The sequence below is a fragment of the Plecotus auritus genome, assembly GCF_963455305.1.
Source record: "Plecotus auritus genome assembly, chromosome: 2".
Classification (NCBI taxonomy): Eukaryota; Metazoa; Chordata; class Mammalia; order Chiroptera; family Vespertilionidae; genus Plecotus; species Plecotus auritus.
The window spans coordinates 189,159,951-189,178,212 of NC_137771.1; the positions used below are offsets into that span (position 1 = coordinate 189,159,951).

Below are 18,262 nucleotides of genomic sequence, written 5' to 3' on the forward strand. Positions count from 1 at the left end.
TTGGTTGATTCTTGTATGTCTTCTGACCAGGGATCGAACCTGCAACCTTGGGTAACGGGACAATGCTCTAACAAACTGAGCTACCTGGCCAGGGCCTAGAGAGAATTTTTGAGCTTATTTTTAATAAAAGGCATCTGATAAAAATATATTAACTGCTAATTCAGAGAAGAAGGTAGAAGAGTAGATATTCTTTTGGCCAGTTTTAGGGAGTAAAGCTCCATTTTCCCGACACTCACCTTGGAGGAATCCTGACTCCATTGTCCAACTGGGTGAGGTTATTGGCATACTTGGATACTGGCAATTCATGTTCCCAGGTGTCTGGGTCTTGCTTTCTGTATGGAGATTTTGAGCTAAGAACCGCATCACAAGCAATTGTTACCTAGAAGACAAACCCAAATGTAATATATTAGAACAGTTTGAGAGAATAACAACTTCTATAAAATAAATTTAAAGGTTTATTAGTAAATACAGCTTAATCTAAGAAAATGCAAATGGTACAGTTACCACAAAAGCAAGATCCTCCTTTCTTGATTCCAGCACTTTCTCCCTGGCTCTTTTGTCTCTGGCCTACAGTTGCAGTATTGACAATAGCACAAGATAGCAAGGAGCCAAATCCAGTTTGTAAGCCCAAGTGCAAGAGCCAAATTTAAAAATTCCTACCCCTTAGCAAACAGAGTGAAAAGTATAAGGTGAACAATTTAAAAATTAGCCAAGGGAATACCCAAGGGGTGTGTTTTCCTCCTAACAAATATACACCCAGATATGCAATACCCTCAACTCATCACACAATGGCATGTGGTCAAGGGCACTTGAATGGAATGCAAGCATCAGCTTCATTACTTAATCTGGTGCAAATGTGACCCTGGCCAGGGATGTGCCTGGTGTCTCTGTGCCAGATCCATCCACATTATGAACAAGGCGGGGGGGGGGGGGGGGGGCTGGCCGGCGGTGTGCAGAGTCTCTGCTTTCTCCCAAACCCAAGTGACCTTGGACATATATGTCCATCATCACATTTGCTTAATGATACGTTATTTCTGGCTGTCTTAAAAAACATATTCTGGTGGGAATGTAAAATGGTGCAGCCACTTTGGAAAATAGTTTGGCAGGTCCTCAAACAGTTAAACAGAATTAGCATATGACCCAGGAATTCCATTCCGAGGTACATACCCAAGATAAATATGTATCCACACAAAAACTTATACACAAATGTTCGTAGAAGCGTTATTTACAATAGCAAAAAGGAGAAACAACCCAAATGTCCATTAATGATAAATGGATAAATAAAATGTCATACGTGCATACCACAGAATGTTATTTAGCAATAAAAAGAAATCAAGTACTGATACATGCACAGCATGGATACGTCTTGAAAATATATGCTAAGTGAAAAGAAGCCAGCCACAAATAAACATGTATTACATAATTCCATTTATATGAAATACCCAGAATAGGCAAATCCATAGACACAGAAAGTAGATTAATGATTGCCATAAGCTGGGGGAGAATGAGAAGTTGAGAGGTAGGATAATAAAAATATTTTAGAATGAGCCCTGACCGATGTAGCTCAGTAATTGGAGCATCGGACTGCACACTGGATGGTGTGAGGTTCGATTTCCCGTCAGGAGCAAGTACCCAGTTTGTGGGTTCACTCCCTACCCCCAGTAGGAGCGAGTGAAGTAGGCAACAGATTGATGTGTCTCTCTCAGATTGATATTTCCCTCTCCCCCCCCTCTCCTCCCTCCCTTCCACTCTTTCTGAAAAGTAATGGCGGGGGGGGGGGGGGGACTCTAGAATGAGATAGTGGTGATGGATGCCCAATTCTGAATATAATAAAAGCCACTGAATTGTTAAAAACAAAAATTTTAAGCAAACATTTGTATTTTGCATCACTAACATCCTGCACAATTAGCTGAACTCCATGCAGAATCTTTTCCCCTGGGTACCACTGATTGATCCCAGAATTGATTAAGAGACAATGGAGGAAGTTCCCTCAGCTGCCATCCCACCCCCATCCTGCCCATGGGCAATTCCTATCAGTCCTACATCCAAAACCTATTTGGAATCTAGCTCTTCTCAATTTGGACACACCCATCTCAGTTCCAATAACATCACAGCTCACCCAATGGCTCTTACACAGCAGCCCCTTACAGTCTCCTTCTTGCAGCAGCCAGAGTGATCTGCTGTGAATATCAGATCCTATCCTTCCTCAGCTTAAAACTTTCCCAAGTTACACTGAACACAACCAGCTGACGACACTGGGTGAAGCACAGTCAGGAATGAGGAAAAAGCCCCTGCCCTCAGAAAGCTTTTACTGCGTGATAGATCAGCCATCCATAACTATCATTTACAACCTTTTAAAAAAAAAAAATGTTCCCATTCATCTCTCATCACAAGTGCTACTATATAATTACCCTCTCCTCTCAATTATCAAAATTCATCTCTTACCCCCCATCCAGGGCTGGCCCTACAGAACGGGGCTGAGGTCACCACCAACCCCTTCCTGATTTTTAGGGGTTTTTTAAGCTGTCTTCGAACTTCTGGCTATGTACCCTAATCTTTTTAGTCTGGTCTGTCATAATCCCCTTCTTGTTTCACCATCTTCCTCAACCCTTTCTAGTCCTCATCTGAATTGTATCTACCCCACTAGGTCTTTAAGTGTTCTGGTTTGTAATACACAATGTTTTTTATTAAGATCTGAATATAACATTTATTTTCTTTGACTATCCTTCCTTGTGACACTCAACAAAACTTCCTTAAATTCTGGGCCACTAAAATACACTAATCTAGTGTTTTCAGAACATCATCTAAAATCACTTAGAGGCCTCTTTTATGGATCATCGCTGAAGGTCAAGATACACCACCCTGTAATTATATTGTGAATTATCTTTCCCTGGATTTGTTTTCTGGAGTGAAGTGAGAGACCTTGTTACTAGTCCTGACTTCATCCCAGGTCCTCATGTTCAGTGGGGTCCTAGAACCTACTCAAACCAGCTCACAGACTCAATTATTAAATATTAAGAAATTGTGTAAGATATTGGTTAAACACTGCCATTATTAAAAACTAGAGGCCCAGTGCATGAAATTCATGCACGGGGGGGGGGGGGGGGGTGAGGAGTCCCTCAGCCCGGCCTGCATCCTTTGGCAATCTGGGACCCCTCAGGGGATGCCGGGCCTAAACCGGCAGTCGCACATCCCTCTCACAATCCAGGACACTGCATGCACCAGTGACCATACTTTTCATACAGGTGAAAGACATCTTGCTGTTGTATGGGCAGCTACATTTTTTTGCCCTGATTATAAAAATTAGTACATAACATGATCCTTCTAAGGCGGTAGTACCATTTTCCCCATCTTATGGGTGGAAAAACTGAAGCAGAGAGAAGTTAAGTAAGTGGCTTGGTCACACAGTTATAAGTGTCAGAATCAGGGCTGACCACAAAATGTGCAAGCCAGAGTCCATGCATGTCATCGCTGCATCATCCTGTTTTTTTCAGTGTTAGAGTAGCCTTGCTAGGTTTTAATTTTTAAATCTAAGAGACTGTTCCCAATATATAGGGTAGGGTCCCTAGGCCTGGCCGGAGATCAGAGCCATCTGTGGGCAGCCTAGCCCTGACCGCTGGCCAGCCCTGCCCCCCAATCGCTATCGCTGCCGCCACCGGTCACCTCCCTTGTGGGGGGGGGGTGGGGGAGAGTGCGCATCATAGGGACCGGTAGTTCCACTGTTTGGCCGATTTGCATATTAGGGTTTTATTATATAGGATTAAATTATATAAACTTAACATTAAATAAACTATATATTTCAAAGGTAGCAAATATGCAAAACACTTTGTAATGGTTTTACTATATCTTACTAGTATCCATGTTCTCTTGAGGTTATTTACATCTATGGTATGTGAATGGTGGAAATTCTTAATACTAGCTCTTCCCAACACTGCATTCAGTGACATTTTGTTAGCCTGAAATCAGCCATGGTGGCAGTATTCACACACGGAAACCAGTAACCTCTACAAAGCGGGACTTTTCCCAGCGAGGTGGTTGCTAACCATTTACAAGCATACCACTGCTGACTTCCTGAAGTCTGAAGCAAGGTACTAGGTCCCAGATTATAAAATCCTTACTGAGCCCCCAATGCTCTCTCTCTGTGGACCTGCATTGCTGAGAGGTGGTTTCACTTTTTGGTAGAATCTAGTAACTAACTACCTGAAACTGAATTTTTCCAGTGCTGAGAAGCTCATGAGATATAGGAAGAGTGACCTGGTTGGGAGGTTTTGAGCTCAATAACTCTGTTATTTAAAAGCATGAAAAGAAAATGTAGTATAGATAAATCCTATTAGTTACCATCAGATAAATCCAGGCTTTTCCTTCAAGCTCCCCTTCCAAATAATTCTCTCCTCTTTTTTAATTCTCAAACTATTCCTTAATTCTAAAAGACTGTAGTAAAAATTCTGACTTATACTGCTGGGTTTAGATTTCTATGTCACTGCACTTTTAAATAAAAGAATTCATACCTCGAATTATGTTCTGAATATAGGAATAATTTAAAGTATTTAGAGATTTTTTTATTCACTTTCTCACATGAAGACTTTTCCTTCATAGGTGAATGGGAGGAAAAGCATTTATCATTTACTGTGTGCTATTTTACTGCTTTCCTGATGGCACAGTTATATTAGACAAGGACAATGAGAACTCTCGGTATTGCAAAGATATAAGCTGTAGTATATAAAATCAGGTAGTGGGACAAGGCAAGACCATTTGTCCACTCCTATATTTTATCCTTGGTAACAGCTCCGGATCAACACAGGGAATTGGAGAATGCAGAAGTAATTTAACTCTGTATGCCTTCCTAAAGGTGTACACTTAGTGCTTAAAAAGAATATGTTACATGTAATCATTAGAGAAAAGATTTACAATGCCTAAATCCAGAAAACGTTCATTTCTATGGTCTTCTATTTAGGTATAAAGTAAATCAGGGGCAGAAGAGGTGGGATGGTGGAAACCTGGCCCCTAAGGACATGGGAACCCCAAGCACAAATCAGCCAGGGCAGGTGAGCAGGTGGCTGTAGATAGGCTCACACAAAGTCTTGAAGACTCCGGGACCTAAAGACCTGGCTTTGGTCCTGACAGAGTTTAAGAGACGGGGGGTGGGGGTGGGGGGGTGGGGGAGGGAAGAACTGACATGTCTACCCTCCAAGTGACCCTGACCCCTGACCTCTGACTCCACTGCTATCTGTGGCCAGACTCTGAGAATTCAGGGTGTACACAGAGTGGGAAAGAGGAAAAAGCAAAAAAGGAGGGAGTGGCAGAGACAATACAGGAAAAAGAGGAACGAACAGGAAAATGGTTAGGGTCTCCTAGGGAACTCCGTGCTCACTCCCAGGATTCAAGAATGGACGTGAAACACCTGGCTCCTCCCCCGACCAGCACCCTCCCCAGCTTGAAGTTGTTCGGGAAGATGGAAGTTGCTCCACGGAAATGAAGGGAAAGGAAGAGAAAAAAATAAATAAATAAACCTCACCATTAAATCTAAATTCACAGTAATCTCAGTCCTCATGAGGAGCAAAACTGAAAAGTGGGTTCACGTAACCACAGAGCCACTGCAGCCCCAGGACGTGTAAACATCTGGTTATTTTTGCCATCATGTTGCTGTTGTTGCAGCCGTGGGACTTGTTTATTTAATCCCAAACTAAATCTTACATGAAAGGCCAACATGCAGAGGACATAAAATGATAGTCGTTCCTCTGATCAGAAGACAAGCCCTGCACATCTTGGGATGTGGCTTGAAAAATCTAAGCAACGGACTGTGAGTCACAGGCAGCGAGAAGCCAGGCTCCTGAAACGGAACCCTGCGAGCCCTCTTCGCAGAGAAGAAACGCTATGCTCATGCCTGTGCTCATTCTTCTCCTCTTCTCGCATTCAGCCCGCCTTCCCCATCCCCACGTGCACGCACACGGCACACGCACACACACCTGACACAGAGAGCCACGCGCATCTAGCTAGCAGCCGTGCACACTCACTGACCAGGGCGGGTAACTCCTCAATATTTGGTAGTGCTATTTCATAGTGGTCTGGGAATATAACAAGTTTGGCTTCATCTTCATATTCATAATCGTCGCTATTTAAATCGTCATCAGTATCTAGATCTGAGGAGAAAACAAAAACAAAGAACAAGACATGAAGAAAGAACATCCCACACGAAGGCAGCACTCGCTGGGGAAGCCAGACATCCACAGGGACCACACCGAGGGCAGCGCACTCACACTCCCTCCTCTGACCGACCATCCACCGGCCCAAACCCGGGGCGAAAGGCCCTTCCATCTGCCTAAGCTACGAATACTTACTTATAAGTGACAGATGTACAAAGAAGACTGAGTCACATCAGACAGCTTTACAGTTAAACATAAGTACCAGATATCCCATTCTTAAACATGTGTAAAGGACTAGGCTGTTCATTATGATTTTTGGGTGCCTGGTTCCTGATTTCACAAGAATGGGTTGGAGTGTTTGTCCCGACACTATAATTTGGAAGAAAGTACATGGGTTTCAGAGTAGATAAACCTAGGTTCAGTTCTGGCTTCAAAAATTAATGTTACTTTTGGGCAAATCACAAACTCTCCAAGCCTTAGTTCCCTCATTTGTAGAATGGAGATAACAACACTTATCTCATACACTTGATATGGGGAATAAATAAGAAACTGTAGACAAGCAACCTGGCACAGACCTGGTGGTCAATAATAGCAGCTATTAGTGAAAAGTAAAATCTCAATGTCCCTCTTTCTCTCGCGCGCTCTCTCACTCCTCCCCGCCTCTGAGAGCTGTTGGGATATTGGATAGTACCCCAGAGGGGAAACTCCATAATGTAAATTGGTCCTCGGGCTGTGAGGAATTTTCAGTAAGAAAGATGAGGTCCTCTAGGCTAATGTCTATCAAGTCGTCGCCTCTTTGCTTGGCTAATCCCTGGTAAAGGTTAGGTGAAGGCTCAGGAAACATCTTGTCACAATATTTACATGGACATTTCAGCCTTGTGTTCACATGATGCCAGCAGCCCGATCATGTTTGTATATTTAGGTGTTTGGAACTATGGTGACAAAGAGCTACTGAGCCACGTTCCACTCACACACACACAAAGCCACACATAAACAGGTACACAAATATGGGCTCTGTTGATTGGAGAAAGTTATTGTACTAGATAAAGCAGCCAGCTGAAAACCAAAGGATCTAGATTCTGTTATTACCCTATTGTTTGCCTCCAACCAAAAATCTAGTATCTTCCTGTGTACAGCTCTGCTCTTGATTCCCAAAGGGAGGGCAGTTTTAAGTAGAAAATGAGATATAGCTAAAACACAGTATAAGTGTGTTAATGAAGGATCCTGAATGACAAGACTCAGAAATGCCAAAGGAGAGAAACAAAAACATTGTTAGATAACCATAAGAGGTTTATTTCAGAAAAAGCTGCATTAAAGAAGATTCCAGCCCAGCCAGTGTGGCTCAGTGGTTGAGTGTTGACCTATGAACCAGGAGATCACAATTCAGTTCCAGTCAGGGGCACATGCCTGGGTTGCGGACTCAATCCCCACTGGGCGGTGTGCAGGAGGCAGTCCATCAATGACTTCCTCTCATCATTGATGTTTCTATCTCTCTTTTCCTCTCCCTTCCTTTCTGAAATCAATAAAAATATTTTTTAAAAGATTCTAAGAGTTTAAGAAGTGACTAAAGGCATTTATTTCAAGGAAATGACTCAAAGATAGACATTTGGTGTTATAAATATTTAAATATCTATAATAAAAAATGAAAACTTAAATGTTCAGTGAAGACAGTGTTCAACCCAACAGACTATTATTAAAATACTAGTGGCCCGGTGCATGAAATTCATGCATGGGGGGCGGTGTTCCTCAGCCCGGCCTGCACCCTCTCCAATCTGGGACCCCTTGAAGGATGTCCTATTGCCGGTTTACAGGGATCAGGCCTAAACCGGCAGTCAGACATCCCTCTTGCAATCCAGGACTGCTGGCTCCTAACCGCTCACCTGCCTGCCTGCCTTCCTGATTGCCCCTAGCCACTCTGCCTGCTGGCCTGCTTGCCCCCAACTGCCCCCCGCCGCCATCCCGCTCGACCCCAAATGCCCCCCCTGACAGACTGATCACCCCCAACTGCCCCCTGTGCCAGTGTGCTTGCCCCCAACTGCCCCCCCCCCCCCCGCTGGCCTGCTCACCTCCACCTTCCCTCCCCACTGGCCTGCTTGCCCCCAACTGCCCCCCTGCTGGCCTGCTCACTCCAAACTGCCCCCCCCCGCTGTCCTGATCACCTCCAACTGACACCCACTGATGGCCTGCTCACCCCCAACTGGCCCCCCTGCTGGTCTGCTTACCCCCAACGGCCCCACCCCCCACCAGCCTGATCACCCACAACTGCCCTCCCCTTTTGGCCTCTAACCACCTCTACCTTGGCCCCGCCACCATGGCTTTGTCCAGAAGAATGTCCAGAAGGTCTCATGGAAGGTCTCCCAGTCTAATTAGCATATTACCCTTTTATTAGTATAGATAGAGGCCTGGTGCACGGGTGGGGGCTGGCTGGTTTGCCCTGAAGGGTGTCTCAGATCAGGGTGGGGGTCCCGCTGGGGTGCCTGGCCAGCCTGGGTGAGGGGCTGAGGGCCATTTTCAGGCTGGCCACACCCCCTTCAGGGTGGGGGCTCCTGCTGGGGTGCCTGGCCAGCCTGGGTGAGGGGCTGATGGCTGTTTGCAAGCTGGCCAAGCCCCTCAGCGGGGACCCTCACCCCATGGTGGTGTGGCCAGCCTGGATGAGGGGCTGATGGTTGTTTGCAGGCTGGCCACAGCCCCTTCAGGGTGGGGGTCCCCGCTGAGGGGCTTAGCCAGCTTGCAAACAGCCATCAGCCCCTCATCCAGGCTGGCCAGGCACCCAAGTGGGGACCCCCACCCTGAAGGGGCCAGCCTGGGTGAGGGGCTGATGGCTGTTTGCAGGCTGGCCACGGCCCCCGGCGACCCAAGCTCCCAGCCCCTCCTTTTTTGTTTTTGTGGGTTTTTTTTCAGCACCTCCTTGAGTGGAGGCCAGGGCCGGCTGGAAGCAGGTATCTGGGATTTATTTATCTTCTATAATTGAAACTTTGTAGCCTTGAGCGGAGGCCAGGGCCAGCCAGGGCAGGGCGGGCAGGAAGCTTGGCTTCCTCCGTTGCCAGGGGCAACCCAAGCCTCCTGCTCGCTCCAGCTCCATGGCCACTGCCATCTTGGTTGGGTTAATTTGCATACTCGCTCTGATTGGCTGGTGGACGTAGCAAAGGTATGGTCAATTTGCATGTTTCTCTTTTATTAGATAGGATTTTTTTAGAATAGTTAGAAACATGAAAATGTCTATGCTATGTGAACACTAAAAATACAAAATCATTTTCAGTATAAAAACAACTTTGTAGAAGTTATGCTCCTAGATAAGAACTGGAAGGAAATGAAAATAGTGAGTGGGTGAACTTTTCTCTATCTTTACATTTCCCTTTATTATATTATTTATAACAATTTTAAGTAACCAAAGTACAAATCTTTTGTTTTTATGTATAGAGTCTGCTTATATAACACTAGAGGCCCAGTGCACAAAATTCATGCACAGGTAGGGTCCTTAGGCCTGGCCAGCAATCAGGGCCGATCAGGGCCTTCTGGCTGCTGGCCGGGACCTCCCTTCCCTGGCTGCTGGCTGCCAACTGGGGCCTTCCTTCATTCCACATTGCCCCTGGTGGTCAGCGCACATCATAGCGAGTGATTGAACTCTCAATCTCCTGGTCAAACTCCTGAGGGGACACTTTGCATATTAGCCTATTATATATACGATATTATGTAGGTGTCTCTTTTCCCTAGAAAACATACTCATCTAATGCTAATTCAAATCTTACCTGACCAAACACAATGACAAACTAAGTCCAAGAAAATGCCACCCTGACATTTACTAGCTATGTAACTCTGGGCAAGTTCTTTCAAGTTCATTTTCCTCAGGAGGAAGCTATGGATTGTGTACTCCACACAATTGTTGAGAGGATTAAACAAGGTAAGGTTTTAAGGCACCTCGTACAGGACCTGGCAGGGCTTCTCAGCTCCAAAGATAGTAGCTGCCATCACCTCCGCCATCACCATCACCACCTTCTCTCCACTCCTGACAACATGTTCAAAAGTGCCTTCCCTTCCTTTTGGCTGCCCCCGCTCCAGAGCAATCCTGGAATAAGATTCAGGAAGACCACAGTATCATGTGGGGGCCTGCCATGTGATCTGACCGTGGAGAAGGGATGAACTTCTAAATGTGTGCAGAGTAAGCTGCAAGAACAGGGAACAGGTCGCCCTCACCTTCCATGTCCCCAGTCCCTGCACACACCATACATCACACACTCAGTAACTGTGTGTGAGAGGAGACTTGAAGAAGTTAAAACTCCACCAGGCTAAGGACAACAGCAAGGCAAGAGCATCAGAAGGGTTGCTGTGGTTTGGGGGTGTTTTTCATTGATGACTGACTGGTATTTTAAAAGAAGCAAGACTGCTGTCATACAAAACAAACAAACAAAGCAGAACTTTGTTGGGCTTCTTAACACTTTTATTTTTAATTCAATGGAATGGAAGGGAACCTTGATCTTTCCCAAACATCTTAATCCAAATTAGAGAAAGTCAACAGAAGGAACCTACACTCCGATTTTAAGGGACAAACCTAAGGTTTCTCCTGAATATAGATGACCCCACAAACCTAGGTATGAATCTATAATTTCCAAATTTCTCTAATTAGAGTCTCACCACTCCAAAAATATCCAGTTGAGAAACCTGCAGAGTAAGCATGCCCTAGGGACCAGTAGGACTGGGACCCCCAACTTCTCCCAGCAGTCACTTCCCATCGTGACTAATAACTGGTAATGCCTGGATGGGCTCTTTTCCTAAGTTTTAAAAAACCTTTTTTGCCCTAGCCAGTCTGGCTCAGTGGATAGAGCATAGGCCTGTGGACTGAAGGGTCCCAGGTTCAATACCGGCCAAGGGCACATACCTCAGTTGCAGGTTTGATTCCCAGCCAGAAGGCAACTAATGGATGTGTCTCTCTCACATCAATGTTTCCCTCTTTCTTTGTCTCTCCCCCTTCCTTCCACTCTCTCTAAAAATCAATGGAAAAATATCCTCGGGTGAAGATTAACAACAACAACAACAACAACAACAACAACATAAATAAATAAATAAATAAATAAATAAATAAATAAATAAATAAATGCACAAATCTTTTTTTAAAAAAATACCACTTCCCCAGCTCTACTTCATCGATCCTCTCAGATCCCTGGGAGAAGTGGCTGAGACCACACCCATTTCCAGAAAGCAACTTGCCTAAAGTTCCAAGCAGCACAGTGAGGAACGGATCCCTAAGGAAAATCAGGGCTCTGATCCCAGCTCAGCGTCTTCTCCGCCTGACCACAATGCATGTCCTGGAGGTGGGCAGTCTGGCTGCTCCAATGCTGTGAAATCAGACCAGCCATTTACCCTCAAAAGAAGGGGAAGTTTTGGGAAAGCTCTTGAGTGCAGACCCTGTTCTGTGACGGGCTTTAGAAGGAAAGGCAACATGGAATCCACTAGAACCTTCTGGTCATGAAAGGCACAGGGGAGTTTTCAGAACAGGCCCATTCCTGGACCTCTCCCCAAATGCTCTCTTTTACAACCTGTTTCTCATCAAGTATGAGTGCCAGGGCTAAAGCCAAAAAAATGAACTTTACGCTCTCTGAGGTTGAGGTAGTTCTTTGAAGTCCCAGCCTCAGACACAAAGACCCTAACTCATTCACTCTACTTTATGACTGTTGTGGGAGGAGTGCTTAATACAAATATAGGAATATTTAACACTATTTTCATGACATGACAAATATCATATTTTTTATGAAATGCATTAGCAGTTACTTATACATCTAAACACATTTGTAGCTTTGTTATAAAAATTATATAAGATTAGACCAGAATCACATCCCAAGTCCTGGGATATTTCTTTGAAGATCCCAGACTCCTTTACATTTGCTCTTCTCTTCTTCTATCTCATAAAACAATACATTTTATATAAGCTTATTGCCAAAATTCACAATCTATCATATTGTGGTAAGTTACCTTTGCATTACAGTGTCCCTTTCTAGCTTGAAACATTAACACAGAGCTACCAGCACTTTCCCAGTTCACAGCATCCCAGCAATTTTCACACAGCAGCAGGAAGCCAAGAAAAGCCTAATAGTTCTGTTTATTTAGTAGTTACATCCAAACAACTTAATTAAGTATTTATGTTCTAACTACTTATTGAAAAAAATGATACACATACATTGAAAGAAAAAGATGTTCTATTTCATTCTTAAATAACACAATTCCTTACTTACGGGATGAATACACAACTTCTCTTTGTATCAGACTGGATGTTGCCTCCCTTTTTCCCATTCCACATTTATTTTCACACGGTATTTGCCTTTTACCATAGAAACCACCAAAAAACCAGCTTCACAAAGGGATGAAATCATTGAAAGGAATATTGGATACTCCAATAGTGAAACTACAAGAGCTAATGGTCCATGCAGTGTTCAAGCATCACTGTGTTCCCTTGAAGAGTTAAAACATCCTGAGGTGCACCTTTGAATCTGCCACAGCAACCCAGGGTGCCTCAGAGCACAGTTTGGGAACCAAAAGTGTTAATGGCTCACCACTGCCTATAGGAAAAAGTCTAAAAGTATGGTATATGTATAGACTATCACAGGAAGAATATACAAGATATATAAGGAGATACAGACAGAAAATACTATTTGTCTCTGGAGAGACTAACCAGGGAGCTGGGAGACACAGAAGGGAAAGAAAGAAACTTACTCTTCCTTATAGAGCCACTTATAACTTTGCAAATTTAAGCTTATGTTATACTTTCAAAATATTTTTTAATCCTAAATGCAAAAAGAAGCATAAAATGAAAGTGATTCCAATGTTACCCATAGTTTTTATTATTGGTTAAAAAAAAAAATACCAGCCAAAACTAGAGCTGAGGGAAGAATCCTTAACTGTGATTTCATTGATGAGCATCAATGTAATTGGAAGAGTAACTTGACTGTTGAGGCCAGGATAGTGCTCAGGAGACTTGGGGTAAGCCATTCAGCACCAGGTAATGGCCTCAGTTTCCCTTATAAAATCAATACTGAAGGTCATAACTGAATGATTCAATGGTTTCAATGTGACTGTTGAACCAAAGGAAGAGGAATTAGTCACAAATCAAGTGGATGTGGATAAAAGCCTCCCTCCAGGAGAAAGCATTAGTCATCTGCCTCCGTTCATGAAGGAGAAAGGGCATCATACCTCCATTTCAACAGCAGCGGAAAAGCACTTTCGGTTCAAAGAAACAAGAGACTGCAAGAGAGTTCTGGTTCTCTTCCTGTCCATGAAGAGACAACCCCAATGTCTCTTCTAGGGAAGGACTCTGTGGCAGAAGCTACTAGCTGCCCCCTGGTATCCATGCTCCCCTTCTCACTTACTAACAGGATTTACTTAATGAAGACAGTTAACAGACTTTACTTTCCAGTCTCCTGTGCAGCACCTGGTGTGACCATGTGTCCAAGTTCTGACCAGAGAGGTGAAAGCTGAAGTGCTGCTGAGGATCTGTGAGAAAGCTGACAAAAAGAAGTGACTCCCCTGGGAGATTAGACTTCTATCCTTCCCCCTTCATCTCCCCTGCTTTCCGGAATGGAGGTGTGATGACTGGAGTTCCAGCAGCCATTCTGCACCAGGAAGTAACCATGAGGTTGGAAATCACAGGCCAGGATGGAGGGTGAAGCAGAAACATGGGAAGAGTCTAGATTCTAATAGAACGTGAGGCTGTCACATCAGCGTGGACACATCTTGTGTCTCCTGAGATATGGACTGTTGAGTGAACACAAGGCAGCCTGTAGACAAGTCCCACCAAAAGGAGCTGGTCAGGGAGTGCGCCCAGGAAGCCATGCGAGGGCTCCACACCGAATGAAACACAAAACCGCGGTGCTTGCCTTTGGATTAATTTCTTAAAACCAGTTACTTGACAACGTCATCTACCACCAAAATGATCACTAAAGAAATCAAACCCCAAAGTCTTTTGAGTAAAAGAAACAAAGTTAAAGGACAAGATAGTGAATCAAAGCAGGAAGAAACTCAGCTCTATGACTGTTTCCAATGGTTTTCCTTTTAAAATAATGAATATGTCTTTGTATTACAACAGTAACATACATTTGTTATGGAAAAATTTAAAAATAAATAAGCAAAAAGAACATAAAAATCACCTCAATCACACCACCAGTAAAGAGCTACTTTGAACAATTTGGAGTATATTCTGCCAGACTCTTCCACACTCGCAGTCATATATGCATACATGTGTGTATAAACATACATATATACACACATATTTGCATATATATGTACACACATATATAGATATGCATGCACATATACAGGCATATTTATATATACAAGATGGGGCAAAAGTAGGTTTACAGTTGTGAGTACACGAAACACAGAGTTTATTCTTGTATTATTATTTATTAATTATTGTATTATTTCCAAGACAAGCAACTGTATACAGGTATATGAGTGTATACACTTTTTCTTTCACCAAAATAAAATTGCAATATGCAAACAATTTTGAAATTTCTTTCAAACATTAATCCCAGGCATTTAGGGATTTAAAATTGCTTGATGAAGCATTATGAAACCACTCTTTCTCCTGGACAACCATATCAGAAGCTCAGTATGATATACGATCATGGTAACATGATATTAGAAACCATTACTCGTTTGCATAAGCAAAGCTAGCTCCTCTGAAGGAGGGAGAGATCAAATCACTGTTAGTCAAACACCACAGTAATCACTGCACAGGCAAGATCCACTGATGGACGATAAAATTAGTGGGCAAAACCTTGAGGAGAAATGAGTTATTAGCATAGTCTCCAGCTATCACTCCCAGCACATTTATTAATTACACTGCAGCTTTACAGGGAGAAGCCCACCGGATACCCCTCAACAAGTGATCAGGTTGACATCACCTGTGTGAAGACATCCTATGCCCCTGATGTCGTGCAGAGGAGGGCACATCACTCTGTGGTACTCTTGCCAAAAATGCATAACCTCAGACTTACCATAAGGACACATCAAACAAACCCAACCTGAGGTCCATTCTACAAAATAACTGGCCACTACTCTTCACACAGGTCACGACTATCAAAGATGAAAAGAGAGTGAGGAACCATTACAGATTCGACAGGGTTAAGGAAACATGGGGTTCTGGAACATAAAAGGACACTAGTGGAAAAAACGGTGAAACCTGAACAAACTCTGTAGTTTGGCTAATATTAAAATATGAAAACTGTCTCTTCTTTAAAAGCAGTGGGGAAAAAGACCCAAAGGCAGAATTGCAGTTACTCTCTGGGCCCTGTAAGCATAACTGCTTCAAAACACTAACCCGGCTGGAGTGCTGACATCTTTCACCACCAGGTAAACATGAAACAGGGTCAGCTCATCTCAAGTTAAACTGGTTCCGCTCATCCTTACCTTATAGATCAACAAACAGCCTATTACTCCAAATGAAGCACACACATGCACACACACATATGTGTACACACACACACACACACAGTTATCTGGGCACACGACTGATAACTATGCACATTACCTAAAAAAATCTTGGAATTCCTCCTTTTGGGTAAAGCTCCACCAGATGCCCCTTTTACTTTCTGAAAAGAAAAAAAGAAATTGTTAAAATGCAGCCCATGGAATAGACTAGAGGGGGTGGGGTGGGGTGGGGGGAAAAGTACATCTCAAAGGTTCCCAGATTTTATAAAAGTCCAGAGGAAATATTCAACTTGGATTAAAGGATCCCAGATAAACAGGAACTTGACCCAGGTCAATGGGGGTAAGTGAAGGGCAACGCTATTGTTCCACCTGACTGTTTTCACCAAGCTGCACAGAAAGCACTCTGGAAAGGGAAGTGGAACCAGGCATCAAAGTGAAGTAGATGCTCCAGCTTCAAATGGGCACATTCTCCCAAGAGGCTGGGGCCACGCCCAGTGCTGGAGGCACTCTGGAAGGATGACGCCTGTTCCCCTGCTTCCTACCAGGTCCCTAGAGGTTGGAGCCTGCCAACAATTATTGTTGAAAGACTTAATAAATATTAATCTATAGTCACAGATATTCGGTCCTATTACATCACTCTAACCTCCTTAAACATTTCTGGAGCACTGCGGCTGGCTATGTCAGTGCATTTTCTACCTACCATGGAAATTCCCAGCAGGAATGAAATGAACACCCATCCGGTGTTCATGAAAAAGAGGTCATGCATTACCCTCTGACACTCACACAAAATATTTTACTCTCAAATAGGATTATAGAAATGTTTGTTTCCAATGGCCAAAGCAACATCTCCACATTGTATGTTCTTTCGGTGAACAGAAGAGAGCACGTTTCCAACACACGGCGGGGTGCGGGTCGAACCCCGATGCCTTTTCACATGGTCACATGTCATGGCCTCGCTGCTTCTTCAGTTTGTGCCATTCTTAGTGCTAGGTCTCCTTTCCCACATTGTTTCATCTGGCATTGAAGGCTGACTCCTCTTTGTGTTTCTCACATTACGTTTTTACAGCTTGTAGTATGAGTTTCTAGTTCACGTCTTAGGAATGTGAAAATTGTTGAACACTTTAGCTCAGACACCTGTCTCCCTAATACTAATGCCAAATTCATGTCACTCTCTTGGATTCCCTCTCCTCCATGGTCTCAGAGCCTCTGGTCCTCTGCCCTCCACTTACCGGCCTCGAAAAGGCAGAAAAATAAACCTGTACTGAAGGCACGTTTAACAGTCCTGGAGGTCACTGAAATCTCTCTATAAGTTCATGGCATTCTTCCTTCAAACTTACCGCCTTCAATAATATATCATAAGGAGGAAAGGATAGTTCTTCTGGAGGTGGAAGGTGTGGCCAGGGATGGTCAGGTAAGAAGAGCAGCAGGCTCTGTTGTATAGCAGCTGCTCAGCAAGTATTTGTTGGATGGATGATGGATGATGGATGAATGGATGATGGATAGGTGGATAAATGGATGATGAACAGATAGATAGATATGCTGACCACAGGAATGCAACAGGTGAAAGAGGAGTGGGGGTACAAGTAGAGCATCCCAGACCAAAAAAAAAAAAAAAGGTACAAAGGCATGAAATCAATGTGTCCCAAGAAGAAGTGGTTTGCTATGTCTAGAGCACAAAGATGGCAGAGTAAGAGTGAGGGTTAGAACGGCCACATGGAGGGCCTTGTAATCATGTGCAAACGAGTTTGGGCTTCATCCTGCCACAAGGGGAGAGACATCAGAGATTTCAGCCACAGATGCGCAGATCATTCTGGGTGCAGCATGCAGACTGGATGGGTTGAAGGCGGCAAGTGTGAAGGAAGGAGACTGGTCAGGAAGCTGCAGCACTGGTCCCTCAGGGAGTGATGAGCACTCAGACAAGAAGAACAGGTGTGCAGAGGACAGGACGGGCTTCAGAGCTATTTGGGAGCCCAGATAACAAGACTTGGTCACCAATCAGTCATGGACTGAAAGCAGGATCCAAATGATGTCTATGTCTCCAGCATTCAAGACCAAGGACAACTCTGAGAAAGAGGATAAATAACTCATTCAGTCCGGAGATGTTTCAAGTAGAAAAAGCCAGGTCAGATTCGGGTGGCCAGATCTTTGGCTCTGGAGAGAGCTGATCTAGAGGCATCAGCTCAGAGACGGTGGTTAGACACAGATGGGCATGGCAGTGAGGAGGAGGGGCAGCTTTCGGAGAAAGAAGACAGGAGGGTCAAGCAGAATCCTAGGAAATGCCGATGACTAAGGGGCAAAGGAAGAAAGCGATGAGGAAGGGCAATCTGAAAGGCAGGAGGACAGCCAGGGAAGAATGTGCCCAAGAAAGCAAGGAGGAGCAGCTGCAAAAGAAAAACAAGTTCAAATGCTCAAAACATCACATAAAATCAGGGCTAAACTGTGTCCACCAAGCGTGACACCGAAGAGGTCACTGACAACGTCGCAATCGTAATGGGTTGACAGGAGATCAGACTGCAACATTGAACTTAGAGGGAGGTGTAGTAGAGCTGATGAGAATAGAAAAGTTTTTAAAGAAGCTTTAATTAAAGGATGGGATGACTAAAGGAGGACACATCAGAGGGACAATTTTGTGGTGTGTTCTTTTTTTAAAATCCTCACCAGAGGATATGTTTTTTATTTTTCTGATTATTTTAGAGAGA

General features: G+C 44.0%; 1 protein-coding gene across 2 annotated transcripts in view; it reads right to left on the reverse strand.

Annotated features, from left to right (window-relative positions):
• The window catches only part of USP13 (ubiquitin specific peptidase 13), a 113,239-nt gene that overhangs the window by 67,130 nt on the left and 27,847 nt on the right, over window positions 1-18,262 (reverse strand). For both annotated transcript variants that reach the window (XM_080654127.1, XM_080654128.1), the window contains 3 exons: window positions 15,664-15,724; window positions 6,019-6,140; window positions 237-379 (listed from right to left, as the gene is read on the reverse strand). In XM_080654127.1, the coding sequence (XP_080510253.1) occupies window positions 237-379; window positions 6,019-6,140; window positions 15,664-15,724 (326 nt within the window). The remainder of the gene's footprint in view (window positions 1-236; window positions 380-6,018; window positions 6,141-15,663; window positions 15,725-18,262) is intronic.